Source organism: Psittacula echo (assembly GCF_963264785.1).
Source record: "Psittacula echo genome assembly, chromosome: 22".
Classification (NCBI taxonomy): Eukaryota; Metazoa; Chordata; class Aves; order Psittaciformes; family Psittacidae; genus Psittacula; species Psittacula echo.
Window position 1 is genome coordinate 6,085,756 of NC_137758.1, and position 27,414 is coordinate 6,113,169.

The window sequence follows — 27,414 nt, forward strand, 5'->3', positions numbered from 1 at the left end:
TGTTTTTCAGCATCCTCAATATCTTACTCTTGCAATATTCATTTGTTTCTCTCAGGTTTAGATCCTGAATGCCGACACACTCCTTGTCCAGTAAGTCCCCAGCTCAGTAGCATGTTGTCTGCTCCTGAAGACACTCACAACTGCCATTTCCAAGATGGAAATAAGAGACAGTCGGAATATTTTAACGCCCAGGAACGCCATGGGTGCTGCACCTTGTCCTCAAGCAGCAGTTCACAGCCAGTGGGTCCAGAGAAGGTGACACTCGTGGTAGATGGCACTCGCTTTGCAGTGAATCCACAGATTTTCACTGCTCACCCTGACACCATGCTGGGAAGGTGGGTCATTTCCACTGTTTTCAAGATACCTCAAGGGGGTCAAATGTTTGCTACAGTGGAACAAACTCCAAAAGTCTGTTTGTTGTCTGTACACACAAGCGAGGCAAGGTTGACCTCATTCAGAACTTGGCTGTGAGGGCTTGAAGACATGCCCAGACGTGGAAGGAGTTGGTAGTTCTCTGGGTAACATTCTCCTTTCTGTCCCCTTCCTTCAAACAATGAGTGCTTTTAGCTAGACCTGGTCTCCTTTTGCCTCTGTTTAAGTGTTTGCCTTGTTTGTAAGCAGTGCATCTGTTCCCAGCTGATAACCTCTCTTCCAGAATGGAGAAAATGATAATGTTCCATCCCCCTTCTGCTGTTATCTTTTGATACTCTCCCCAGAGAGAATTTACTCAGCTCCCTGTAGCAGGGCATAAAGGTTGGAGCCTTTTGACACAATAGGAAGCACTCATTTTCTGTATTGCCAGTGCTTTCACCCATCTCTGACCAAGGAGATGGGCTACTGACCCTTGTGGAGGCTGTTGTGTAAAACAAGGGATCAAAAAGCGTGTGGTGGGTATCTCAATCTCATGTAGTATCAGTGAAAGGGCTTTATTGCTGGGGAATTTTCTGATCCAGGGTTGAATGAGCTGTCCCTTGGAGCTGTGGCTTGTTCCATACAATCCAGTAGGTGTAACAAGTGTCCAGTTACAGGATGACTGAGCTGAGACAGCTCTTGTGCTTATTTACCACGTAAGAGATTTAAGGGTAGGGTTTGTTACTGTGTGTATGTGTCACTGCTGCATTTGTTTAACCTCAATGCACCTATTGATCTCTAGAATGAATGCATTTCAATATACTTAATGCCCTTACATAGATTTTTATCTGTTCAGAATGTTTGGACCAGGAAGAGAATACAATTTCACGCGGCCAAATGAAAAGGGGGAATATGAAATCGCAGAAGGAATCAGCTCAGCTGTGTTCCGAACTGTGCTGGTAAGGACATGTTTGCAGATGGAAGAAAACAATCTGTTTGTGCCAAACTGAGCCATGTCCCGAGGGGGATGCAGCTGCCTGGAACATGTTCTGTTATTCCTGTTCTGCATTGTGATTGTGTTAAAACTCTTTGGTATGAGTCAACATTTCAGATGTTGCCTTTTACCTTTCTTGTCACACTGTTGTAGCCTATGAGCTGTTATGAAACTCACTGCCATGGGAAAGGTTTTAGCTGGAGCTCACTGTTGATCAGACCCAAGGGGATCTGCAAAGAGACAGAGAGGTGTAAATTCTCGGACAAGGAGGGTGGTTTTACTGTTCACAGAGCTATAAATAGCCTCTGTAATGCTCAAATGTTGGTTAACAAAACAAAGAGGTAATGAAAAGTTATCAGGGTCCAAGATATTGGTAATTTTTCATTCCCAGAGTTGTCCTTTTATTTGCAGGATTATTACAAAACCGGGATCATTAACTGCCCTGATGGGATTTCCATCCCAGACCTTCGAGACACATGTGATTACCTCTGCATAAACTTTGATTTCAACACAATCAAATGTCAAGATTTAAGTAAGTATGGAAAGAAACTAGCTCTTAGGAGCTCATCTGCATGGGTTTGAGCACTCTGATCCTGATTCAGCACAATTCTTTACTGTGGGCTTTAGTTTAGCATGGAGGTGTGGACTCACTAAGACTCATCTATGCATTGCATTTAAACAGCTTCCTTTTTGTGCTGCATCAATCCAAAGGGAAGTGATCGAATCACAGACACCTCGCTCAAAAAAAGCAAATTGAACTTGTAAAAATCATAGTCTGTTCTTGTAACAGAGGCTGAGAAGACCTTCTGCTACAGCCAAACAAAATGAAGGCTAAAAGCAGGGCTGTAGCTCCTGTCTAAGATGTACCAGCGAGTCATGAATCATTTAAGCTAAAGGGTGATGTGCAGAGCAGGAAGCAAGGGCACCACAGCTGGAAAGCAGTGGAGAGTTCCTAGTCATGAAGGGATCTGACTTGGAGCAGCTTTTTGGTGGGAATGCTGGCAAAAAAAGTACTTTTAACATAAGCTGTGAACGGGACTGTACAGGGATGGTGTACATGGCATCATAGCACAGGCTGTGTGAGGGATCTCCTACCTGGTCATCTGATCACAGAGAAGGCAGAAAATGTGCTTTCAAGGACTGAGTTTGGTGCTGGAAATTCAGGTTAAGTATAGTAATGAATTAATAATTCATTCTATTGCTGTTCCACTGTATTGATTGGACCTTGGTGTTCTTTTAATGGTAGTGTAATGGTTTGACAGAGTAATCTGTATCCCATTGGAAACACGGTCTCATGCATGTGATTTTGCCAGTTCTGCAACTGTGGAGACTGTTGATGCATCTGAACATGTGTTAAGCAGTTTGTCTGAAGAAGAATGCAGGCTGTGCTCTTGAATGTATGTGGAAAGTGTAGAGTTGGGGCATACTTTCTTGCTGTGTAAACCAGTTCATCATATGATGTCTGTCTCATTAGGTGCTCTGTTACACGAGCTCTCCAATGATGGTGCTCACAAGCAGTTTGACAGCTACCTAGAGGAGCTCATTCTGCCTATAATGGTGGATAGTGCAAGGAAAGGGGAACGTGAATGCCACATTGTGGTGCTGACAGATGAAGACACCGTGGACTGGGATGAAGATCATCCACCTCCAATGGGCGAGGAGTATTCACAAAGTAAGGGCTCGGCACTGGTGCTCCTGACTCAGACGTCTGGCTGTAAGCATAGGGCATGTTGTCCAAACAGCAGTCTTCCTCCAGGAAGAGGCATTGTTTTGTATGTTCCTTCTGAACTGACTGCTGCTAAAGCCTGCTCAGAGCTTTGGTCTGACCATCTGTATTGGTAATGACACCACTCACTGCATCTTCCTTTCGTTTGCTGCTTCCCCCTCAGCTTTTTCCTGACTTCTTAGTGAGTGAACACTCTGCTTTACACACCCTCTACCACCCATTCAATCCAGCCTGCAATGTGCATCGCTGCCCTCCCACCAAGGAAGTGCAGCTAATCCCAGTGATGAGAACAGACACCTGGAGTAGTTCTTGGAAACCAGACCTGGTTTTCAACACCTCACAGAATCCCAGACTGATTTGGGTTGGAAGGGACCTTAAAGCTCCTCCAGCTCCAACCCCTGCCACGGGCAGGGACCCCTTCCACTGGAGCAGCTTGCTCCAAGCCCCTGTGTCCAACCTGGCCTTGAACACTGCCAGGGATGGGGCAGCCACAGCTTCTCTGGGCACCCTGGGCCAGCGCCTCAGCACCCTCACAGGGAAGAGCTTCTGCCTAAGAGCTCATCTCAGTCTCCCCTCGGGCAGGTTAAAGCCATTCCCCATGGCCTGTCCCTACAGGCCCTTGTCCAAATTCCCTCTCCAGGTTTCCTGTAGTCCCCATTTAGGAGCCTCCACATTGTAGTATGTCAAAACCAGGGAGAAAGTCCCTCCTTGTAGATTCTAATCCCCCTTTTTATCCCTCCAGTCCTTTACAGCTCCAAGCTGTACAGATTCTTCAAGTACATCGAGAACCGCGATGTGGCAAAAGCTGTCTTGAAGGAGCGGGGCCTGAAGAACATTCGCATTGGCATTGAAGGTAAAGTGTTCCTTCAGGTAACTCCATACTAAAGCCTGGTTTCCTCTGGGCTCAAGGCATTTCCTGCTTTGCTCTGTGTTTTACTGTTTATTTTAATGGAATTAGTTCAAGCTGGGCATGTTCCTTCGCCTTTATCATGTTACACTGAAATTGGTCAGGAGGCTTAAATGTTAGAGAAAAGTAAAAGGTATGTAGCATGGAGCTGTAAGACTGTTCTCTTTAGGAGCGAGTAGACAGGAAACAGGAGTCCCAAAACTTCAGCCTGCTGATCCAGGCATTCCCTTAGTGAGCTTAGAGAACATTGTGCTTTGTCCTGGGACACTGCCTTATTTTTAAATATGTGTCTGCTCACAAACTGGCCGACATTGCACAGCCATTGATCATACAGCTACACACAGAGCTGCACCCTTTTTAGAGACTCGTAGAACCATTTACGTTGGAAAAGACCTTTAAGATCATTGAATCCAGCTGTTCCCCATCACTGCCAAAGCAGCCACTAAATTATGTCACAAAGTGCCATATCTGCACATACGCTCAATCCCTCCAGGGATGGTGACTGCAGCCCTGCCCTGGGCAGCCTGTTCCAATGCCTGAGCACCCTCTGGGGCAGGAATTGTTCCTCAGCTCCATCTAAACCTGCCCTGGTGCCGCTTGAGGCCGGTTCCTCTTGTCCCATCCCTTGTTCCTTGAGAGCAGAGCCCAGCCCCTCCTGGCTCCATCCTCCTCTCAGGCACTTGTAGGGAGCCATCAGGTCCCCCCTGAGCCTTCTCTTCTCCAGACTGAACCCCCCAGGTCCCTCAGGCTGGAGTGTCCAGTCCTCCTGGACTCCTTTGCAGGGAAAAAAAGAACAGTTTTGCAAACCAATAATGGTAAATGTGAAATGTGGGTGTTCATCTCCTGATTCCCCCTGACCCCAAAGTCGTTCCTACCTGGCTGTTCTGGGATCCTCTTGTCCCTTGGTGCATATCCGAGGTGTGTAACATGACTGACTGGCTGTGTTTTCAGGGTATCCCACCTGCAAAGAGAAGGTGAAGAGGAGGCCTGGTGGCCGCTCAGAAGTTATCTACAACTACGTTCAACGGCCCTTCATCCAGATGTCCTGGGAGAAGGAAGAGGGCAAAAGCCGTCACGTTGATTTCCAGTGTGTTCGGAGCAAATCCCTCACAAACCTTGTCACTGTGGGTGATGATGTTTCAGAGGACCAGGAGGTTATAATGCATCACCCCCCACAGGTAGATGAACTGGACAGGCTGAATGCACCATTCTCCCAAATGGCTGTGAATGATCTACCAGATTAGTGGTGGCTCAGGGTCATGGTCCCGCTGTTGTGGGAGCATCTCAGCATAGTTCCATCCCTGGTGATGGAACACAGACTCTTGCAGGGTGCTTTATCCTCGTTCCTGCTCTTACTACGTTGTCATACTTCAAGCATGTTAATAAAGAGCCACACTCTATGGTCTAATTGTGCAATCAAAAGCAACATCTCCTCAAACAAGAAGAAATGATGCTGTTTGTTTCTACTTCAAAGGCTTCCAGATTGGTGGGTGCTGAATATTTTACCTGAACTTCTAAAAGAAGATTAGAAGCATTTTGAAACATCTTGTTTGACACGAGAGAGGAAACTCTGGGCCTGTCAAGACAAAGCTTTCCTTTATCATTAGGCACTTAGCTTTGCTTTTGTGATATATCAGTTACAAAGGACCCAACATCAAAGCAGGACAGATGATGCTCTTTCATCAACCAGCAGAAATGTAGCACAGTTGGGACAGCAAAATCCTGAGTGTGGAGGAATGTGTTTACACTGCCACCTGGCTCTGCATCCAGTGTTGTACTGCTGTTCTGGGCAAGGATGCTCAATAGGAAGTATATGCCTGTTGACAGGAATTGCCCATATGTACTTCTCCATAGGATGGAATCGTTTTTAGGGATGTTGTCTGTTAAGTTCAGCAAAATGAGTAGGTCGTATTGAAGGAAAAAGCAAAAAAAGAAGAGACTGTAGTTGATATTTTACCAATGAAGTAAATCTGTTTAGTAGCCTAATAGATGTAAAAAGCTTTCTAGAAGTGACTGCATGCTAAAGACTATCAGTTGTCTTCTCCATCACCCTGCTAAGACAGAAGTGGAGGAGCTCCCGGTACAGACAGTTTACTCCCTAAGTAAATTCCTTGGTCCCATCCGCCTTAGTCAGTATTTCTGTAGACTCTCCCAGGAGCACTCTACTGTTGCAGCTTTAAAAGGCCAGCTACTGTCTTCCCAGTTTGGAAGTGACTGCACCATTTTGCTGTCAGGCAGGTAACAAACCAGCCTTCAGAGAGAAAAATACACATACCTGGGAGCAACACTTCTTTGCTGCTCTGATTATAGTACCCTAGTCTGTGGTTAAGGCACTGTTCATTTTGGATTCAGAGACAACAGAGTTGTGACTGCAAGTAGAGACACACTCCAGGCTGGTTTAGCCAAATGATCCTGTTCCTTCAGTGTGGAGGTACCTGTAGGCTTCATTAACCCCAAGTAACACACAGTGAGTTCAGAACCACCACAACCAAGCAGCACATCAAACATAACGGGCCTCTGGTTGTTCCTGATGATTATGTAGAGGTTTTATGTACCCAAAGCAGCATTAAACATGGTGCAAAGAAAAGCTGAAACCCAGGGAAAGGGAGGGAGAGAGCTCCCTTGCAAGGTTGTTAAGTTCAGGTCAGTTCTGCTCTTGCAGTTGGCTGCTGTTGAATCCTGTACCACTTACACATCCAGTTACCTGGTCATGGTTGGCAAAAGAGAGGTAGGTACTCTGCCCTGGAAGGTTTAATCCTTTGTTGCCAGGGTTGTATCATAAAGCAAGTCTTGTAGTATTCTCCGTCTGTCTGCAAAGTGTGTGGTAGACACAGCACTGAAGTTACTGTTTGCTGCTAAGGATGTTTGGGTTTTCAGTGGAAGTACCATGACAGTCTCAAGCACAGATTTTCCGGAAGGTTTATGAGTTGTTTTAGTTGCAAGTAACAAAATCTCTGCCAAGGCATCAACTTGCTGATATATTTAGCTCCCATTTGTATGGATACAGTTCTATTCTTTGCAGTGTTTCTGTTCTTAGCTTCTTTCCCAAGTGCAGCAAATCGATTTCTTCTTTTTCTAAGTGCCTATGGGAAGGTTTCCAGAAGTACTTCAGGACCTCCTGGGGGTCCCAGTGGTTCAGATGCCCAGGTCCACCTGATGACTTCTGCAAAATCCTCCCTGTGTGTCAGTGGATCAGGATAGGGAAGTGTCCTTCAGGATCAGCACAGAGGTGGTGGCAATCACATCCCATTCTTGCTCTAGATGAATTTCTATTTTTGTAGTAGAGAAAGGAAGACACATGGACCATCAGCCCGCCAGCTAGGGGCCAGACCAAGCCCATTACCTGCCATTTCCACAGGCTGAAGGTGCTGGTGAGGCTCTGCCCAGCAGTGATGGAGTTTGGCCCCAGGACCTGTGGATTCTCTTTTTACTGTGTGTATTTATTTTTCCAGCTGTGTAAGTTTGAAGTAAATGCCTGTTGGTGTTGACCAGCTGGCTTGCAACTGGAGATTACACGATTCTGTTCTACGGACCTGAAATGTGTGTGTTGGTGAGCTACAGGATTGTGTCAAGGCATCTGACTTCGATGGGACCTGACAGCCAGGTACCAAAACAAATCCCTTCAGTGTCCATCCCTGAGCCCAGCATCAGCAAACCTCTGGAAGGATTTGGCCAGTTTAGTAGGACAGTGATCACAGAGACTTAACTGCAATAGGCCATTGCCTGAGAGTTGGAGACTGGCAGTGCCTTGTCGAAGCTTGTTGGTACTCTGGGTAATCAGTTGGACCTTCAGCATGGGATAGAGGTATCCAGCACCCATCATTTCCACACCGGTTTTACCCCTCCAAAAGCCCACTGCAGTTTATTGGCTTTCCCAAGGAATTTAAGGTGAGCTTTATTTTTTTTAGTAGAGTGAATTCTATTGGAACACTAAAACTGAAAAACAGGGATTTGCTTTTCCTTCTCCTCTCATGGTCACCTACTTCAGGTACATCAAGTTTTGTCTTCCTCTAGATCTGCTGCAGTGTTACCTGTGGTGTGTGTGAACTACAGCTGTATGGTTTCTTTTCTGTATTAAAGTATAAATTATACCTGGTTTGTTTGGCTCTTCTAAAATTCATTTTAAATGGGGAGTAGAAGAATGGGCAGGGGATCAGTTACTTGAAGGTTTTGTTTCTTCCTTCATAAATAAGTGTGGCTTGGGACCCTGAAGACATAGAAATGGTTTTGCACCAAGCAGAGCCTGGCTGATGGAGCAGGACCTTGTGCAGCACCCACACACAAGCGCTAGTACGTGGAGTTTACCAGCTCGTTGCAGTGATGTTCTAAAAGCAGCACATAGTGCAGGTATGACACAACGCTACTGAACCCAACAACTGTGCAGCATCTACACCAGGCCAGAGTGCTGCTTTTGATGTGAAAGATGCTCTCCACTTCTGCCTCCTCCAGCTGCAGGAGAAAACAGCTTTGGAGCAGGTCTGGCTTTTATTCCCATCTTCAGTGGTGGATGTACTTCAAGGGTTTTCTTGACAAGGGCACCAAGAGACTTAATTTAGGGGAGTTACTAAAATGATGACAAACTTGTACTCACAAGTGGAGCTGTCACAAGGGTGAAGCAATGAACTAAGAACCACAATGGATTTTGGCATGTTACAGACTGGTAGGAAAATAATGAAGGGTCAGAGCTTTACTTCCAGTGCCATGTGCTCACTGCTTATTGTCCTTTTTAAAAACAAAGAGGAAAAGATGAAAACCAACTTGTCCTGAAGCTGGTAAAGTGAAGTTACATTTATACACTGCAGCCACGCAGGCACAAGTAAGGCCAGGATTGTTCACCCTTGCCTGAACGCCAGTTGCACTCTGCCAGAAAGGTTTAATTCTTCTGGACATAGCACTTTAACAGGGTGCTCATTGCTGCTGTACATCTGTAGGAAATACAGTCATAAAATCCCAGACTGGTTTGGGTTGAAGGGACCTTAAAGCTCATCCATTTCCACTCCCTTGCCACGGGCAGGGACCCCTTCTACTAGAGCAGCTTGCTCCAAGCCCCTGTGTCCAACCTGGCCTTGAACACTGCCAGGGATGGGGCAGCCACAGCTTCTCTGGGCACCCTGGGCCAGCGCCTCAGCACCCTCACAGGGAAGAGCTTCTGCCTTAGATCCAACCTGAACTCCCCCTGTTTCAGTGTGAACCCATCACCCCTTGTCCTGTCACTACAGTCCCTGATGAAGAGTCCCTCTCCAGCATCCTTGGAGCCCCCTTCAGACACTGGAAGCTGCTCTGAGGTCTCCGTGCAGCTTCTCTTCTCCAGGCTGAACAGCCCCAATCTTCTCAGCCTGTCCTTCGCCCATGGGTTGCCACTGCATTCCCACCCGAGCACTTGACTCTAAAATGAGTTTCAAGTCTGAAACAAGAACCTGAGAGATTCCTTTCCTAAGAGGATTTTATTTACACAACACAATGCAAAGATCATCCCATAAAAAGCAACCCCCACTCCCCCTGCCCCATTGTACAGTGCAGTTTTGTAACAGCTTTGAAGTATTTACAGATGCTTGTTTCGACTTACAGGTTAAGGCAGAGTCAGTGCACAGTGGTAAGAAACACTTGGTGCAGTTTTGTGCTAGGCATGATACGGAGAAGAAGGCAGCATCACTCATGTTCAGATCCACTGGAAATCCAGACTGGAATTACTCCTACAAGTCCAGCAACTGCTTGCAGCTTAACTAAAAACCAGAGCTAGGAGATACATATATATATATATATATACATATACCTCAATACATGAGCCAGGAGCTAAGGAGAATGTTTGGCTAACATGGAACAGGCACAGTAAAACGTTCATCTGAAAATGAATTGAAAGCAGGATCCTGGAGGGAAGATGCTCTACTTTTTGTCTCAGCAGTAGCAGGAAGCAGGCTCACAACACAACCATAATACAACAGGAGTGAGGCTGACAACTGCTCCTTGTGCCTTTGGAAAACTTGACCTTGAGCTCAAAAAGGAACAACCAGAGGATTCCGAACACACATGCACTAAAAATGCACAGTCCATGTTACCATAAAGGGTTGGTTTTACAGCAAATTATCACAAGTTTGAGTTGTTTCACTTCATCTTTGGTATTTAGAAATAAAAATGCCAGTCCCTTTTAGTAAAGGGCTAATAATGCAGCTACTATCCCAAAAATCATTTATTCCTAAGCCACAGCAGCTTGAAAGGACTTGGAGTTTTTAATTATTGTTATTTTAAGGCAGTAACTAAGCTGTTAGGAAGTTTTTGATATTAACACCTCATAGTTTTCCAGTGGTTTGTAAGGCAACATTTTCACACGGCTGGAAAAACACTGCAGGATAAGGAGATGGAGCAATCTGAGAAGTTGGAATCAGTCCTCCATAAAAAGGGAAAAGGGAGCAGAAGATGCTATTACTGACTAGCCGATGAAAATCCTGGCCCTGTAAATCATAGCTTCAGTTAGCCCTTATTCATTGGAGTAAGCCCTGCTCACTGCAGTGATCCTGGGACTTCTGATTAAGGCTATGTTTGCATTTCAGCTTTGTAGGATCCAAGTGGTATCTACACTGCTTATGGCAACTCCTAGGACACATACAAAAAGCACAAGGAGTGGTCAGGGGAAGGATGCTAAGCAGTCAGCACCCACTGATAGCTATATACAGCACTCCAATCCCCCAATCAGTCCTTCACAATGGCACTCAATTCAAAAGACATCTAGGTAAAAATTCCCTAAAAAGCACCTATTAAAACAAGTTTCACAACAAACTCAATTTTCTTTCATCTCCCAATCTAGAATATTAGGATTAAATATAACTGAGAGCTTCCTTTGACTTTGAAACACTGCTCTGGCTTTGTTTCTAAACAGCTTTGTCTATCTGTGCTATGCAGTTAGTGTTCAGCACCAGGAAGTTTGCAAGAATCCAAGACAATTCAAACTGATACAAGCTTTTAGAAACCTCATTACCTTTACACACGTATTTTTAGACCTAATTGAGAGTTAAAGACTGGAACCAGGCAGGCCCAAAGGTTAATGCCTCCTGCCCCTGGACCCATAAACCAGAGGCATTTTGCAGAGTTAACTACAAAATAGGTGCAAAGTGGAGCAAAAAGGGATTAGCAAAAGCTCAGCTGAGGCAGAATCTTCCCTCCCAAACTGCAGGCATGTTCTGGGATGCCCAGGCAAGGAAAGGCACTTTCCAGCTCTCCTGGAGAGCAACCTGACCGTAACTGAATGTACTTGTAGAAATGACACCAGGCAATAAGATAAAGAGAGGAAAAGAGAGGAAAAGTGGGTTCCACTGCCCCAACACTGAGCCTATGATCACTGTCTCTTTGGAAGACTACAGGGACTGATGGTTCGGCCACACAACAAGAGGAGCTCCTTAAGGAAAAGCCGGGGAAGCCTCTACCAGCAAGACTCATTGGACAAACTGATGCTGTTTGCTCAAAACCAAGAGCAGAAAGGCCACAGAAAGATGGGTTTGTCCTTAACCCAGTGAAGATGCAGCAGATCTTAGAAGTGGCCAAAAGATGGCAGCAGCAGAACCGGGAAGCCTCCTGGCTGATCAGGCTGTGCACAAGATCCCCACCAAGGCTCAGGTTAAAATGCATTTCCTTTCCTCTCTGCTCTAATTCCACATCCACTTGGGTTACCAGCTATAGTTTGCACTATCTGCAGCCTTCACAGATCCATCCTTGCATACAGTAAGTGAAAACTGTTGGTGCTTGCTGAGGAACTGGCCCGTTTCTCCTAAGACTCTAGGAAAGCAAAAGTGTTGCAGAATTATTAATTTAGAACAAAAACATTAAATGGCTTGAGGGTCAAATCCTGTCTTAGTACCAAAAAGTAAAGTGCACTGCACCTGGAGGCTGCTGCGCCAGAGCTGAGAAATGCCATTAGAGAGGCTTCCAAGTAAAAACCAGCACTACAAACTAAGGTTAAGGCAATCCAAGTTGTGTCCTACTAGATAGATAGTTTACTGGAGAGTTTTCTGTCTCAGGCTTTCATTATTGCTTTGTTTCCTCTGTACTGAAGTCCTTTGCCGCTAGGGAAGACAGCACTGGCAGAATTGGCAGGTTGAGTTTGTCACTTCATGCAGGACTGGCAAAGCAGTCCCCATGAAGAGCTTTGCATGTCCAAGGGAAGGGATGCTCTCCCAACAGACTGTACAGCTGGCAAGGAGTTCAAAAAGACAACAAACTCTTGCTCCTGAAGCAGCAAAACGTGCTTGTAGCAGAGATGACACAAACATTCAATGACGTAGAAAAAATCCTTAGTAACAACCAGGGTGTGTAACAAAACAGGGTCCTGAAGTCTTCTCCGAGAGTTAATAGCCCTCAAGTTGTCATTAAAAAAAGGAAGTAGCTCTTGTGGGGGTCTAAACCCAAAGTACGGGAGCAGATTCCATGGCTCAGAAGTTGTCCCAGGTAATGATTTATTACTTTCCTGCTTTCATGTAGGATGGGATCACTCCTCGGGCCGTCAGACCTTCAAATCGCTTGTAGGTGTAGTTGATAAAAACCCAGTCCTTGTTCTTGTAGTCAGTCTCTGGGTGGTTGCTGGTGGCCACTGGTAAGACACAGGAAAACCCAAGTTACCCTTTGAAGACTGCAGAGTTTAGTTTCCTACAGAACACTGGATGGTGAGTAGGGCACAGTGCTTCTAAATGAAGAAATAACCGTAAGTCTGGGCATTCAGCGTGCCATTCCTCAACCCCACTCAGAAACCACTGTAACATGTTCTTTAACCATATGGAGCGAATGTGGGACGATGCTTTGATCCTTTAGAGATTTACACCAAAGCCTCTCACCTCCTGTCCCACCATACCCCTACCCCCTACACTAAGCATTAGACAGACTAGCAGGAATTAGGCAGTCCCAAAGGACACCGTAGGGTTGGGCTCATGGACCTGCTGAGACTTGAGCTCTGCTGCCTCTTAGAGGTGCCCTCAGATGCTCCTGCATCATTTACAAGTCTGCATCCCATCTCCCAAAAACCCATATTACAGCTTGCACACCCCTGTACACAAGGCTACCAAGCGAACAGTGTGATCATGATAAAAGAAGCCAGCATCTAGTAAGATTCTTTCTCTGATTAACAGGAAATTTATGTTATTCTGTTGGAGAAAAAGGATTCTTTACATGCAGAATCAAAGCATTTACCTGTTGGTTTAAGGATATCAGATTCTGGAAATTCATCAAAGTTTGAGGTATCATCAATGCTTTTAATTTCTATGGAAATCACAGCAGGTCTCTCTCTGCCAAGAAGAGCAGATTCAGCAATGAGATTTCAAAGGCAGCAGAAAGCAGGATTCAGCCACTTCCCATTTCTTAACAGAATCAAAGATTGAAGGTACCTAAACCTTGGCAAGCTTCAGACAGGGACCAAAATACTGTCACCCACACCTGGATATGATAAATGCCAACCAAGCTGCTCCCTTCTGTTGAAGGGGACTGGCTTTAAGCAGCCCATAGAGCAGAGCAGCTTGCTTTGCTGCAAAGCATCTTACCTGATATGCTCCCAATCAACCCCTTCAAAGAATGGGTTACTCTTTATTTCCTCCACACCAGATGCACCAATTCTGTGCTCCCATTCACAGCAAAATCTGGGACGGAAGGAAGAATGACAATGAAGGAAGAATGAAAACGAAAGCATTCCATCCCACAATGGAACAGCTTTCCGAACTGGTATTACTATGGTTTCTTAACGTATAAAATGGAGAAGAACTCCCACAGCAAAACCAACACACAAAGTTACATTTAGAAATGTTGTGTCAAATGCTACAATTAAGATGTGGTATTCTTTCCCAAGAGGATAATGTGCCCTTTCTATTTCAGGACCAGTGTAGAACAGGAGAACAATATAAAGCCTAAAGAGCTAGACATTTATATTTCTGTCCTGAAAATAGAGAAGTGATTGAAAATATAAATGGAAAAGCAGCAGTCAGCATGCACTGGGATACATTTGTATGCTCCAGTGCTTACAATGGCAAAACCATTGCTAGTGTAAGCAGCAAGCTCTGCTTACACGATCAGACAGATTTAAGTTGCTTCCATAAGAAGCTCATAGACAAAATAAAGAGCAGAAACATTTGTATTGTGCCAGAATAGCAGCACTTACATGGGAGCTGCTTTTCAGCACGGTTTAGTCAGGGAACCACTAAATGACCTCTGAGAGACAAATGTATTTGACGAGGGAGTTCAGCATTTGATGCATGTGTGTAACAGTATGTAGCATCAGGGGGTTTTCATGTGAAGCAAGCTATGAGAGGCATATAATACAGCTGACAAGACAAGAAAGTACTCCATGAACTGACAAACCATACACCTGGCACCTTAAAATAAGATCCTTGGCTTTATCAGATATTGGAACTTCTGGAGGAAATGTCAGAGTCTCTTTCCAATTCATGACTTTCTTGTACGTTTCTTGAGGAGTCTCAGAGCAGAATGGTGGATAACCTGAAAAGAAAGAGAAATCCAACCTTGTCCAAAGCAGAACCAGCTCCCGTTGTTACTGAAGCCTATGATGCAGCAGCCAGAACACACCTCACAAACCACCTAAGAGTGGATGCTTTGAGCACCTGAGCCGAAGCACACAGATACAGCCGATACTCTACACAAGTCCTGCATCAAACCTGTGCACTGCCTCTCTTACCAATGAGCATCTCATACATGATGACCCCAAGCGACCACCAGTCACAAAGCTTGTTGTAGCCAGTCTGCATGAAAACCTCAGGAGCAATGTAATCTGGAGTTCCCACAGTAGAGAAAGCCTGGAACAAACACCATCAGTCAGGCATCATTAGAGAAAGCTGCCTCACATGGATGTGAGAACCTGTGCAACAGAGCCTATTCTGAGGAAGACACCAGGTTGTTTCCGAAATTCTATAGCAAAGTCATTTAAAGCATTTTTTCAAGATATGGAAAGACAAAAAGCAACATGTTCATGTGAAGGAGTCTTAAAATACCACCGGGGGAATGGTACCACTGTTAATATACATCTTGAAAGCATCATCACTGCAGCACCTCTGCTTTGGAAATAGGCTGAAAGAGCTGGGCTTGTTCAGCCTGGAGAAGAGAAGGCTCCTGAAGGGGAGACCTGAGAGCAGCTCCAGTGCCTGAAGGGGCTGCAGGAAACCTGGAGAGGGGCTTGGGACAAGGGCCTGTAGGGACAGGCCAAGGGGAATGGCTTTAACCTGCCCGAGGGGAGACTGAGATGAGCTCTTAGGCAGAAGCTCTTCCCTGTGAGGGTGCTGAGGCGCTGGCCCAGGGTGCCCAGAGAAGCTGTGGCTGCCCCATCCCTGGCAGTGTTCAAGGCCAGGTTGGACACAGGGGCTTGGAGCAAGCTGCTCCAGTGGAAGGTATCCCTGCCCGTGGCAGGGGTTGGAGCTGGAGGAGCTTTAAGGTCCCTTCCACCACAAACCAGTGTTGACTCTATGATTCTAACAACTGGTTTAGCTGGGAGGCATCAGCTATCAATGTAAATAATGATGACAGTGCTATCTCAGGCACATGTGTCACCAGCTGTTCAGCAGATGGATGAAGGACAAACGAGAGTCATTCCTCTTTTTAAAAGAGAAAGTATTATTTCTTTCTGAATTATTATTGCAGCATTGTTCAGAACTCTGGATTAAGAGCTGTCATTTAAATACATGCTATTTGAATGCAACAGCTCAGCAGAGAACACTTCCAAGCAGGTGAAAAGTACTTACCAACTGCCGTCTATTTCTCTTCCAAGTCTCTGCTTTCCTTTTGGAATTCATGTTCTGGAAAGCTAAAAGAGATCAGGCTATATGTGACTGAATCCCACTGCTCCCCCAATATACACTTTTACCACCAAACCATTACACTAAAGACCTTTACAATAAAAAAGGCAGCCAGGGCCTTACCCAGGTCAATACCCTCAACCCACCAGCAAGTTCCAAACCTATGTAGTAGCAATAAAATTTTATCAAGCTTTTCATTAAGAGGCCATGATCAAAGTTATTCCCCCTGCAGAAAACGACTGACTCTTCAAAGAGACTTCCTGCTCACTTACTGATTTAAGTATCACCCGAGATACAGCCGCCATCTGCCAAGTCACACAGAGTTTTCATTAGAGGCTTATTACACATATGAAGAAGGGCTACAGCAGAGTCTACTTCAAAGACAACCTTCTGGGCAGGAAGATGGGTTTGTGTCAAAGGAACTGGAATTGCTACCAGAAAATGAAAACTACACCTCAAGATGCAATACTGGTCACGAGACCCCTCACTTCAGCCTTAGAGCCTCACACCGAGAGGGGCTGTCAGTACACAGAATGCCTTCTGTAGCCAAAGCACTCACTGAAGTCACTGGGAAGACTGTGGTTCAAGTTCCTGTAGAACTCTGTTCTGTGGGCTTTCTTTAGGCCGGTACATAGACCAAAATCTGAGAGCTTCACATGGCCCTAGAAACAAAAAACACACCAAGACAAGACAACACAAAACCAAAATGAGACATGATCACACCATATAGATATATAGCAATAAACTTTTCTATTTCTTCCCCTCCATTTATTTTGTATAATAAACAGATGCGCTCTTTTGCATTGCTAGTTTTAGCCTAAGGCTGGATGTGTACATAGAGCACACATCCTGTGAGGAACGGCTGAGGGACCTGGGGGGTTCAGTCTGGAGAAGAGAAGGCTCAGGGGGGACCTGATGGCTCCCTACAAGTGCCTGAGAGGAGGATGGAGCCAGGAGGGGCTGGGCTCTGCTCCCAAGGAACAAGGGATGGGACAAGAGGAACCGGCCTCAAGCTGCACCAGGGCAGGTTTAGATGGAGCTGAGGAACAATTCCTGCCCCAGAGGGTGCTCAGGCATTGGCACAGGCTGCCCAGGGCAGGGCTGCAGTCACCGTCCCTGCAAGGGTTCACAGCCCGTGGAGACGAGGCCTCAGTGCCATGGGTTGGGGTGGCCTTGGCAGTGCTGGGGAGCGGTTGGACTGGGTGAGCTTAGAGGGCTTCCCCAGCCTGGTTGATTCTCTGATCCTATGAATAAAACTATCAATGCTCTTATCTTTACTGAGAGGGTGGTGAGGCACTGGAAGGGGTTGCCCAGGGAGGCTGTGAATGCTCCATCCTTGGCAGTGTTCAAGGCCAGGCTGGACAGAGCCTTGGGTGCCATGGTTTAGTGTGGGGTGTCCCTACCCATGGCAGGGGGGTTGGAACTGGATGATCTTAAGGTCCTTTCCAACCCTAACTATTCTATGATTCTATGATCACTACTACACAGAGAAAGCCCAGTAGCTATTTACTTCAAGAAACCTTTGCTCCTGCAAGCTTCTGACCCCTTCAGAGTGACAGCAAATACCTGCAGAGGCAGCCAAGTCCCTGGGTTCTGCATTGACCTCAACAGATTGAAACCTTAAACTCAGTGATTGGATCTGTCTTAACAACCACACCAGAGGTGCAATTTTTCGATGTGTATCTGAAACACAGATCCTTTTCAAAACCCTTCATTTACCTACGTCTAGATGTAGACATATGGAATTACCTCACTAATTCCAATAGTGCATTACCTGGCTAGTGGTAAAGTATTTACTGTTGGCAACCTTTTACCAAGCAAGCTAAATGTAAAGCAAACTTGTAGTGAGCAAGAGGAGGATACTGAAGTGACCAAGCTTTCCGCAAACTGCCTGCAAACACCTTCTGGAGGCACTCAGGTAACATGGCCAGCCTCAGAAATACACCTGGATCTGAGGGAGACAGTATCTCTGTTCTCAGCCTCGCTGATGGAACAGCTACGTCCTTCACACTGGATATGATCATCCACCCAAGAGCTGGCAAGTGTGAGCATAACAGATGTGAAACCGAAAGGAAACATCTTTGACTAAAAGGGGAGAACTGAAACTGAGCTTTATACTGCACCTGAAATCACCAAAAATAGCTCCAACAACTGCCAGAAGAGAGCTCCTAAGTGAGGTGTGAATGCAGCTAGAGATGAAGGACAGGTCTGCCTTGGCTTTGCTTTGTCTTTTTCCCCCCAGTCGATATGCCCTCAAAAGCTGGAAGGAACAGGGCTAAGAAAGAAGCATCATCTCCTTTCACAACTGTTAACACCAGTTCAGGTCAATATTCAAAATGACAGGACCTATTCACTACCACCCAGCGCGTGGTTAGTACATACCTTGCTATCCAGAAGAAGGTTGTCTGGTTTTATGTCCCGATGGATAAAACCCAGCTGATGAATAGAATCAATGGCCAGCACGGTCTCAGCTATATAGAACTGGGTCTCTTCTTCTGTTAGAGTGTCTTTTTTCATCAATAATGTCATCATGTCACCTAGAAACCACCCCACAAATAGCAGAAGTGAACACAGAAACTCCACTTTTAGTAATTTTGAAGACATCTACAGAGAACAGAACCAAGCTTTTTAAAACCTCAGAAAATCCAACCTCATTTCATACAAAATAAGAGAGTTCCCCAGCACCTCTGGGACAAACTTTGGTGTTTTCCCTTAGAATCATGGAATGAACCAGGCTGGGAAAGCCCTTTCAGCTCATCCAGTCCAACCATTGCCCAGCACTGCCAAGGCCACCCCTAACCCATGGCACTGAGGCCTCGTCTCCACGGGCTGTGAACACTTGCAGGGATGGTGACTGCAGCCCTGCCCTGGGCAGCCTGTTCCAATGCCTGAGCACCCTCTGGGGCAGGAATTGTTCCTCAGCTCCATCTAAACCTGCCCTGGTGCAGCTTGAGGCCGGTTCCTCTTGTCCCATCCCTTGTTCCTTGGGAGCAGAGCCCAGCCCCTCCTGGCTCCATCCTCCTCTCAGGCACTTGTAGGCAGCCATCAGGTCCCCCCTGAGCCTTCTCTTCTCCACACTGAACCCCCCAGGTCCCTCAGCCCTTCCCCATCACACTGTGCTCCAGGCCCTGCACCAGCTCCAGTGCCCTTCTCTGGCCCCGCTCCAGCCCCTCAATGTCTCTCCTGTAGTGAGGAGCCCTGGTAGAGCTATATGTGGAAAGGCTTCTATTGTAGCAGCCTAAAGCTTATCAACACAGCCAAATAGCATAAAGATAAAATAGTATAAAATAGCAGTACAGAAGCATCCCTGAAACAGGAGTCAGCTTTGGGCTGCTCTCCTCATTACACACCTGAATCACAGACTAAAACAGATGCTTTCAGCTACAGAGCTGTTACAGAAAACAGATTGCATCTGTGCATCTCAGAAAGCATTCCCTGTGCTTTCATTAGTCCCAGATATTAGAGGCTTTCAGTATAACTAATTTCTTGAGTTACAGTAGCATTAACACTGAAGGACAAACGTCACCATCCTCTGGAATTAAAAAGGACCTGAAAAGCTATTTCTGCTGCAATGCAGCTAAAAGCAAAAGGTTGGAAAATCAAAACCTGGTTATGTCATGGTTCTACCCATAGGCAGGGTGCAGGAGGGTTAAGAACTCACATACTATTAAGGCCAATTTCAATGATCTGCAGCTAGAAGAGAGCAGATAACCTTGAGCCTGACCCAGAGACTTCAGGCCCCCAACTCCTAAAAGCAGAAAGCTTTACAATGACTTCTTTCCTCACAAAGTAACACCCCTGCACAGTAACCACATATGCACTAGTCCCAGGCTACATTTGTTATTAAGAAATTATTTGTTATTAAGAAATCCATCCTTAATAACATTTGTTATTAAGAAATCCACAAACAAAAGGAAAGGAAATGAAAGGAAAGCAGTCTGTTGATGCCAGGCAGTTACCTCCAGGCAGGAACTCCATGATAAGGTAAAGGTTTAACTTGTCCTGGAAACTATAGAACATCTTCACAACCCACAGACTGTCGGCCTCCACCAGAATGTCCCGCTCCGCACGAATATGGCCAACCTGGAGATACATATATGGATTTGATTAATTACAAATCTATTATCAGATGCACTATGAAATAAATCATACAATAGTTTGGAAGGGACCTTAAAGCTCATCCAGTGGCCAGGGACCCCTTCCACTGGAGCAGCTTGCTCCAAGCCCCTGTGTCCAACCTGGCCTTGAACACTGCCAGCGATGGGGCAGCCACAGCTTCTCTGGGCACCCTGGGCCAGCGCCTCAGCACCCTCACAGGGAAGAGCTTCTGCCTAAGAGCTCATCTCAGTCTCCCCTCGGGCAGGTTAAAGCCATTCCCCTTGGCCTGTCCCTACAGGCCCTTGTCCAAAGCCCCTCTCCAGGTTTCCTGCAGCCCCCTTTAGGCACTGGAGCTGCTCTAAGGTCTCCCCTTCAGGAGCCTTCTCTTCTCAGAAGTACTAGCAGAGGAAAGCCTTAAAAACATTAAACACTGCTACTTTATGTCTCTCCGAGTCAGAATTCCAGCAGTCATATCACTTTGATGTTTATATCCAATTCCATAAATCAGGAATGCAGTAACACACCCATCTTGAAGTCTGTGCTGAATCATTTGCACATGTGTATGTGCAACACATTGTCATGAAATGAAGAGGAGGAACATGTATCAGACACATAGAACTGCCCCTTTCTTTTGCTGAAGAAAGACAAACCTAGTCCTTTAAAAAACACTTGTCTTCCTTTGGTTTTCAAGCAGAAAACGTGCTCAGTCCTACTTTGCTTCAGACTGAAGAACCTCTTATAAAGAGGTCACAACTGCAATTTCCAGTACGACTAAGCAAGGCATTAGAGGTCATTCCTCTATAAGAAAGGGGGGAAAAATCCTACAACACAATCTTGTGGCTAATAAACCTAAACCACAGTTTCCTGTTACCCCTCTCCACACATCACAACAACCTCCCAGAGTCATATGAAACACAATGGCAGTGCTGCTGCTCAAGGTCGCCACTCACCTGCTCCTTCTCAAGCATATCAGCTTTTCGTAGTATTTTCATTGCATAAACATGCCCCGTGTCCTTCTTCTGGACAAGTCGTACCTGGAAACATGCAAGAGACTGAATAAGGTACAGCATTGTCACCAGAGCTCTGGACACATTTGGCTTTCATTTAATGAAATCATATCAGATGGTAACAGCCAAAATCCATTAACACAGGCACAGTAATGGCAAACAGGTGTAAGAGATGGAATCTCTTTACCAGAGACAACACATTGAGCACTTGGACACCTACAGCAGATGGTGCAAAGCCTCTTTCACTGAAGAAGGCCACCAGAAGATGCTACTGCAGGTGGCTCTCCAGCCCTCCCCATCTCCAAGGCCAGCCCAGGAGGCCACAATGAAGGCACATTGCCAAGCCTGTATTGAGGTTACGTATGAAGTCCTTCTCAACAGCATTCATGTTCCTTTAAAGTACACACTGGTTTTAAAACAGCAGTTATTAGGCATAAAGACAGATAGACATGACTGTTAAGCTAAAAATCAATCTGTGGTTGTTACATTTATCTTCCATTTGTATAAACTATGCAAGTCCTTAACAAACACCAGTGTCGTTCAAAACCAAGGTTCATCATCTTTTCTGGACTTACCTCTCCAAATGCTCCTCTGCCTATGACTTTCAAAGACTCAAAGTCTTCCAAGCCAAGCCTTGTTCTCTTTAAGCGAAGAAACTCTGTTTCCTTTTGTGCATGTGCTGATCTCCTGATTCTTTTCTAGAGTTTAGGAAAGGAACAAACTGCAGTGAGACCTCTGCAAGTGGGCTCCACGGAGGTGACAGAGAATCCAAGATCCCTCCAGTTATGAAAGAAAATCACTTGTATTTAAGCACTATTTTTCCCATATTCATTACCTCTTCATCTTTTAAGCCTTCTTCTTCCATCATTTGTTCTAGCTTCTTTTGTCTACAGCAGAGACAAGATAAAGGTTGAAGCATTAATGTTGTTTCTTGTATCCCATGCACATATGCAACAATTCTGGTCTAGGCTTGCTGGAAAGCAAATGCCAGCAAGTACCAAGTGTAAATGATACATAAGGGAGACTTGGACATGAGATTAATCTTGAAGAATCTTTACCATTCGAGCCTTGTCCTCTCTAATTTTGACAATCTAAGACCACCTCAAGTTTCACAGCTCACTCAAGTGTATATTTTCATTGTATATGAATGTACATCAAGATCTGGGTTCAATTCCCATCTCTCTTTGACAGCTGGGTAAGTCACTTAAGGCCAGAGGTGTAATAAATCTTTAAGCACCAAAAAGTCTCACTTATTGCAGGGTGAATTGGCTATTTCAACACATCCGTGGGTCTGCAACTTCTCTGCATTTCAAACTCATCAGATGCAAAATGAGAAGTTACTTGGTATTTCCTAAGAGAAAAACAAAAGCTTTGGGAAGCGAGAACACATCTGTCCACACTGTGCCCTTAAAGAATCAGGAATATTTAAAGCCTTAAAGCCTTAATACAAAAAGATTATTCGGGAGAAAAGAAGAAAAGGAAGCAAGACTTCAGTGAGACGAATGGCTTCAGGGGACATTTGTAACCATCATCCTCTGGGAACTTCTTCCCAACAGCAATCATATTAATAACTGGCTGAACTGGGATTGCCATTTGGTTTGTTTTCCCTCTCCATGTGTGTTTTATTGGTAGAACATTAGAAACGTACTCAAAAAGTCCTTCTCTTTATGCAAGTCATTCTTTGCAAGATCCTCTTCCTGTCTCCTGTGCCACCAAGCAGCTGCTGTGACGCGATAATATTTGGGGTTATCACATTCACAATCAGGCCCATTTAAATGGCTTTGCTCTTCTTTAAGCACCCAGTGAGCTCTGTCATTTCACACTCAACAGCAACTCCAGAAGCAAATAACTGAACTGAAGCAAAATTAAATAGCTCAGCGTAACTGAGTGATGCTGAAATGCCCCCAAATATCCTTAAAAGGTCCTGTCTGCACGTCAGCATGGATTTTGTCAGCACCACTTCAAACTCCAAACTAAACATCCACAGACACAACTATTGCTAAAAACCCCCATGTAACTTAAAGTAATAGAATCATAGAACAGTTAGGGTTGGAAAGGACTTTAAAATCATCCAGTTACAAGCCCCTTGCTATAGGCAGGGACACCTCACACCAGACGATGTCACGCAAGCTCCCATCCAACCTGGCCTTGAACACTGCCAGGGATGGGGCAGCCACAGCTTCTCTGGGCACCCTGGGCCAGCGCCTCAGCACCCTCACAGCGAAGAACTTCTTCCTTATCTCCAACCTGAACTTGCCCTGTTTCAGTTTGAACCCATCACCCCTTGTCCTGTCACTACAGTCCCTGATGAAGAGTCCCTTTCCATCATCCTTGTAGCCCTCTTCAGACACTGGAAGCTGCTCTGAGGTCTCTGTGCAGCTTCTCTTCTCCAGGATGAACAGCCCCAATGCTCTCAGCCAATCCCAGTATGTTGGTTCAGACAAAGTCTTGATCCCAAACAGAAAATACCCTGACGGTGAGGTTTTGGGAGCTGACATCTATGACATTATGAGCTCTATTATGACAATAGAGCTCATAATAAAAAGCAGGAAAGAGCCTTGCAAGAAGAAAGCAAGGTATTAAGTCAGTGATATTTGCTGTCTGGATCAGACCTCAATCTCTCCTTACTAATTTGAAACTCTGAAGAAAGTGTCTATGCAAGTTAGCATTTATTGCTAAATTGCTTCCTCCTTTCTGCCAATACTGGAGTTTGCAGGCATTCCTCTTGCATCTAGCGAGGCCTTTGGCAGCAAGTCAGCAAGTGAGTGAACACTGAACCTTCTTCAAAATTCTGATTACAGACCACACAGCAAACAGGAGAACCTCAGAAGTCCTAGTGCTACAACTGGAGGGTATTCAGCAAATTAAGAGGGCTCCAGCCAAAGGAAAGTAGAAGTAACACTTCTCAGTTAAATCATGTGCTATATTTGACCAATATATTTAAAGGCATCACTGACTGGTTTGGGCTGGAAGGAACCTTAAAGCTCCTCCAGCTCCAACCCCTGCCACGGGCAGGGACCCCTTCCACTGGAGCAGCTTGCTCCAAGCCCCTGTGTCCAACCTGGCCTTGAACACTGCCAGGGATGGGGCAGCCACAGCTTCTCTGGGCACCCTGGGCCAGCGCCTCAGCACCCTCACAGGGAAGAGCTTCTGCCTAAGAGCTCATCTCAGTCTCCCCTCTGGCAGGTTCAAGCCATTGCCCTTGGCCTGTCCCTACAGGCCCTTGTCCCAAGCCCCTCTCCAGGTTTCCTGCAGCCCCTTTAGGCACTGGAGCTGCTCTCAGGTCTCCCCTTCAGGAGCCTTCTCTTCTCCAGGCTGACCCAGCCCAGCTCTCTCAGCCTGGCTCCAGAGCAGAGCTGCTCCAGCCCTCGCAGCATCTCCATGGCCTCCTCTGGCCTCGCTCCAACAGCTCCACGTCCCTCTTGTGCTGCTGCCCCAGAGCTGGATCAGAACTGCAGGGGGGGTCTCCCCAGAGCGCAGCAGAGGGGGAGAATCCCCTCTCTCAACCTGCTCACTCTGGGGCCATGAATTCAGTCAACTCACAGAGACACCAGCATTTGGTACTTACAGCAATCCCTCATTGTCTCTAGAATGATTATCTTCCTTTATCAGTCAACTTGATGGTACATTATAATCCAGACTGAAGGTGATACTCTAGATTCAGCTTTAAATACTACAACTAGGGACATAAAATGGGAAAAGGCAGCAGAACAGGGGCAAGATAAACACTTGTAAACACTGGCTTTACTTCAGAGTTGTACTTTAAAGATCCCAAGCACATCCTGAAGTTAGTTTCTCCTTAGTCACGTCATCCAATACATGGGGTTCTTAAACTGGTAACTGTCACATCACTTTTGCACATGCGTGTTTCAGGAGAAATTCAAACAGCTCCAGCCCAAACTCCCATGGGATGCAGAGACCCAGCAGCCCTGGATAATCACACCAAGCCCCATCCACATGCCTAGGCACACAATCAGCAAAAACACCCTAGTTTTGCTTTGACTCCAGAAATCTAAATGCAGGTTATGTGGCTGGTTGGCTCTGAACCAGTTTGGAAAGGAAGATTTTTACCTCATCTCTCGTTCTTCATGCTGCGCAATGAGGTTGCTGTAGAAGTTTTCCAACGTCACCTTTGTCATTGTAACTCGCTCCTTGGTGTGGTTACTCATGGAGGAGCACGGTGTGGGGCCCGTCATTGCCATGGCTGTTACGAAAGGAAAAGGGAGGAAACATTTAATGTTAGAAATAACAAATAACCTTCCAAGAGCTGCAATCGATGAAGTGATGCTGAATCACAGAGCTCAGGTTTTACCAGTGCCAAGAGCTGTCTAAGCTACGACTAAGCACAGAAAGGGCTTACAAAATACAAGCCAAACTTCCTGTTTTGAACATTTTTGATCTGAAAATAAGAGGGAAGGAAACTTAAGAAACACGATGCCCCAAAAAACCGCAGTTTCAGGCAGTCCTGCAAGGGTTTGTTTCTCCCAATACATTCTATCTTTAAAAAAGGTTTAAAATCCAGAAATATCACTCTGAAGCATCTCATCCAGAAGTTTCTCCTTCTAGAACTCCGGCAGAAACAACTCCAGCAGTTCCCTGCTGCCCCTTCTGCTGGGAAATCTATCAAATCCTGAAAGGCAGCCCAGAAACAGCAACTGAGGAAGGACAGAAAAAGGCATTCAGCTGCTTTTAAGCATTCTCACCTTTACCAGATGCTTTCATAAAGGCAAAATCCAGAGGACTCCAGCTTTGAACAAGCTGTAGTTAAAAAACAACCCAGTGTAAATATCTTACATGATTTCTCAAGAGAAACCAGCACGTAAGTACCATATTGTGCAGCTTCAAACCAGTAGCACCGTTCCAGGGCATATTTGACAACCCTGCTCTGCTTTGTAAAACACATTAAAACACAAAGACTTCAAGTGTCAAAATACCTCTTGGTCCAGCTCTGGCCACACCACCACATGGTCATGTAACCAAGTTCTGCAACAGTCACTACAAGCTGCTCTGACCAGCACAGGTCAGACTCAACCACACTTCCCAGTTTGACAACGTTGGGTGCTGGCACCATGTTGGGATTTGATTCTTTCCTGTTCATTTCTTTTGCAGCTCCTCATCATTGCTGGCCTTTGGAATCACATCCTCAACTGACACCAGCTCTTTTGTTTGCCGTGTTTAGAGGTAACATGGGAGCCGGTAATAACCCCCAGCCACATGGTCTGGGGATGCAGTTATGTGTTTGTGGAGGATTCGCTCGGAAGGGCCCCACACAAGTGGCAGGTCTCCATGCAGGAGATGGTGGCACATCCCTGCGCTATCAGCAAGTAGGTGCTAAAGCCCTACCCCTGGTTTGCACCTCCTAGAGAACAGTGCAAACCACCGGCCACAAGCAGGTTACAAAGGGGGGCGCATAAGAAAGGGGAAGGGGAAGAAAAGCAGCAGCAGCGGAGCCAAACCACCGGCGGGTGCTCCCCCTTCCCATGGCACCGGCGCTCGGAGCGCACCGACACCGACGGGGCGGTGGCGGGCAGGATGCTCCGGAGCTCCGCCAACGCCGGTCGCGGCCTTTCGGGGAGCCCGGCCCCGGCAGCATCACCGGGAGCGGACAAAAGGGCCCCAAGCCCCGCACCGAGGGGGAGGGGGGGTCTCGCGGCCCCCGGGGCCGCTCCCGCGGAAGGGGACATCGCCCATGGAGGCCCCGCTGGACCCGAGGGGCTTCGGGGAGAGCCGCCCCCTGCTCCAGCCCAGGAGCGGTGAAGGGCCCTGGGGAGAAGGAAGAGGATGAGGAGGGGACGCGGAGCACGGGGCGCGGCAGCGCTTACCGGAGCCCCCCAGGAGGGGGGCGGCGAGGAGCTGAAGGCGACAGCGGGGTCCCGGGGCTGCCAAGCGAGGTGAAGCCGGGACAGCGGCAACGGGTGAAGGGGAGAAACGGGATCAGAGCTCCCGAAGCCCCCACACCGCCACCACCTCCCCTCGCGCCGACGGCGACCCGGACGGGACAAGCGCCGAGGGAACCGCTGCGGCAGCGCGCATGCGCCGCCATCCAAGGCCACGCCCTCTGCCAGCGAGGCGGGGCCACTTCACCCCGCCCTCGCGCGCTGCTTCGCGCCCACCCTGAGGGGAGCGCTCAGGGGAACTCCAGGGGGCAGCAGAGCGCATGCGCGGGGCCCCCCGGGGCGGGGCCTGCCGGGCGCGATGGTGACGGCTCTGAGGTTGGGCCCAAGCAGCCGCTTCTGCACCGTGGGCCTCGCCGCAGGTACCTGCGCTTCGAGCCGCGGGCTGCTGCCTGCCTGCGGTGCTCCACAGGCCCCCGGAGCTCTGTCCTGCTTCCATCCCGCCTGCCCACATTGGCGCCGTGACCGAGGTTCATATGTCTGCTTCATCTCACTGCCCAGCCCGCTGTGAGGGGGTGTCTGCAGGAGTGACCCTAGGGACAGAGGCTACCACACCACCAGTGGTCATAGAAGCATGAAATCCCAGACTGGTTTATGTTGAAGGGACCTTAAAGCTCCTCCAGCTCCAACCCCTGCCACGGGCAGGGACCCCTTCCACTGGAG

The 27,414-nt window shown here is 46.8% G+C and overlaps 2 protein-coding genes across 7 annotated transcripts in view; one reads left to right on the plus strand and one right to left on the minus strand.

The window, feature by feature from the left end:
• The window catches only part of KCTD20 (potassium channel tetramerization domain containing 20), a 30,822-nt gene extending 22,748 nt beyond the window's left edge, over positions 1–8,074 (plus strand). For 4 of the 6 annotated variants that reach the window (XM_080632701.1, XM_080632700.1, XM_080632702.1 and 1 more), the window contains 6 exons: positions 56–335; positions 1,208–1,310; positions 1,757–1,877; positions 2,820–3,017; positions 3,814–3,924; positions 4,930–8,074. In XM_080632701.1, coding sequence (XP_080488827.1) covers positions 56–335; positions 1,208–1,310; positions 1,757–1,877; positions 2,820–3,017; positions 3,814–3,924; positions 4,930–5,222 — 1,106 coding nt within the window. In that variant the 3' untranslated portion in view covers positions 5,223–8,074. Of the gene's footprint in view, positions 1–55; positions 336–749; positions 888–1,191; positions 1,311–1,756; positions 1,878–2,819; positions 3,018–3,813; positions 3,925–4,929 lie in introns of those variants that run through there. The other 2 variants (XM_080632705.1, XM_080632704.1) reach the window with 2 other exon arrangements.
• A 1,274-nt stretch (positions 8,075–9,348) lies between these two features.
• Positions 9,349–26,869, minus strand: STK38 (serine/threonine kinase 38). Its single transcript, XM_080632991.1, has 14 exons — positions 26,680–26,869; positions 24,929–25,061; positions 21,693–21,744; positions 21,433–21,555; positions 20,801–20,884; positions 19,712–19,835; positions 18,135–18,289; positions 16,312–16,414; positions 15,699–15,760; positions 14,642–14,759; positions 14,322–14,445; positions 13,497–13,592; positions 13,150–13,244; positions 9,349–12,556 (listed from the first exon to the last, which is right to left on the minus strand). The coding sequence occupies exons 2-14, from the start codon at positions 25,057–25,059 to the stop codon at positions 12,426–12,428; spliced, it is 1,398 nt and encodes a 465-aa protein (XP_080489117.1). The 5' UTR covers positions 25,060–25,061; positions 26,680–26,869; the 3' UTR covers positions 9,349–12,425.
• Between the last annotated feature and the right edge of the window lie 545 nt (positions 26,870–27,414).

Bases quoted from the DNA above. Each gene is read 5' to 3' on its own strand.
- STK38 (XM_080632991.1), bottom strand. From the start codon at position 25,059: ATGGCAATGACGGGCCCCACACCGTGCTCCTCCATGAGTAACCACACC. The intron at 20,885-21,432 runs GTAAGTCCAGAA...GCATGTTTCCAG, and splicing joins GCAGAGGAGCATTTGGAGAG to GTACGACTTGTCCAGAAGAA. The intron at 18,290-19,711 runs GTAACTGCCTGG...GGTGGTTTCTAG, and splicing joins CATGGAGTTCCTGCCTGGAG to GTGACATGATGACATTATTG.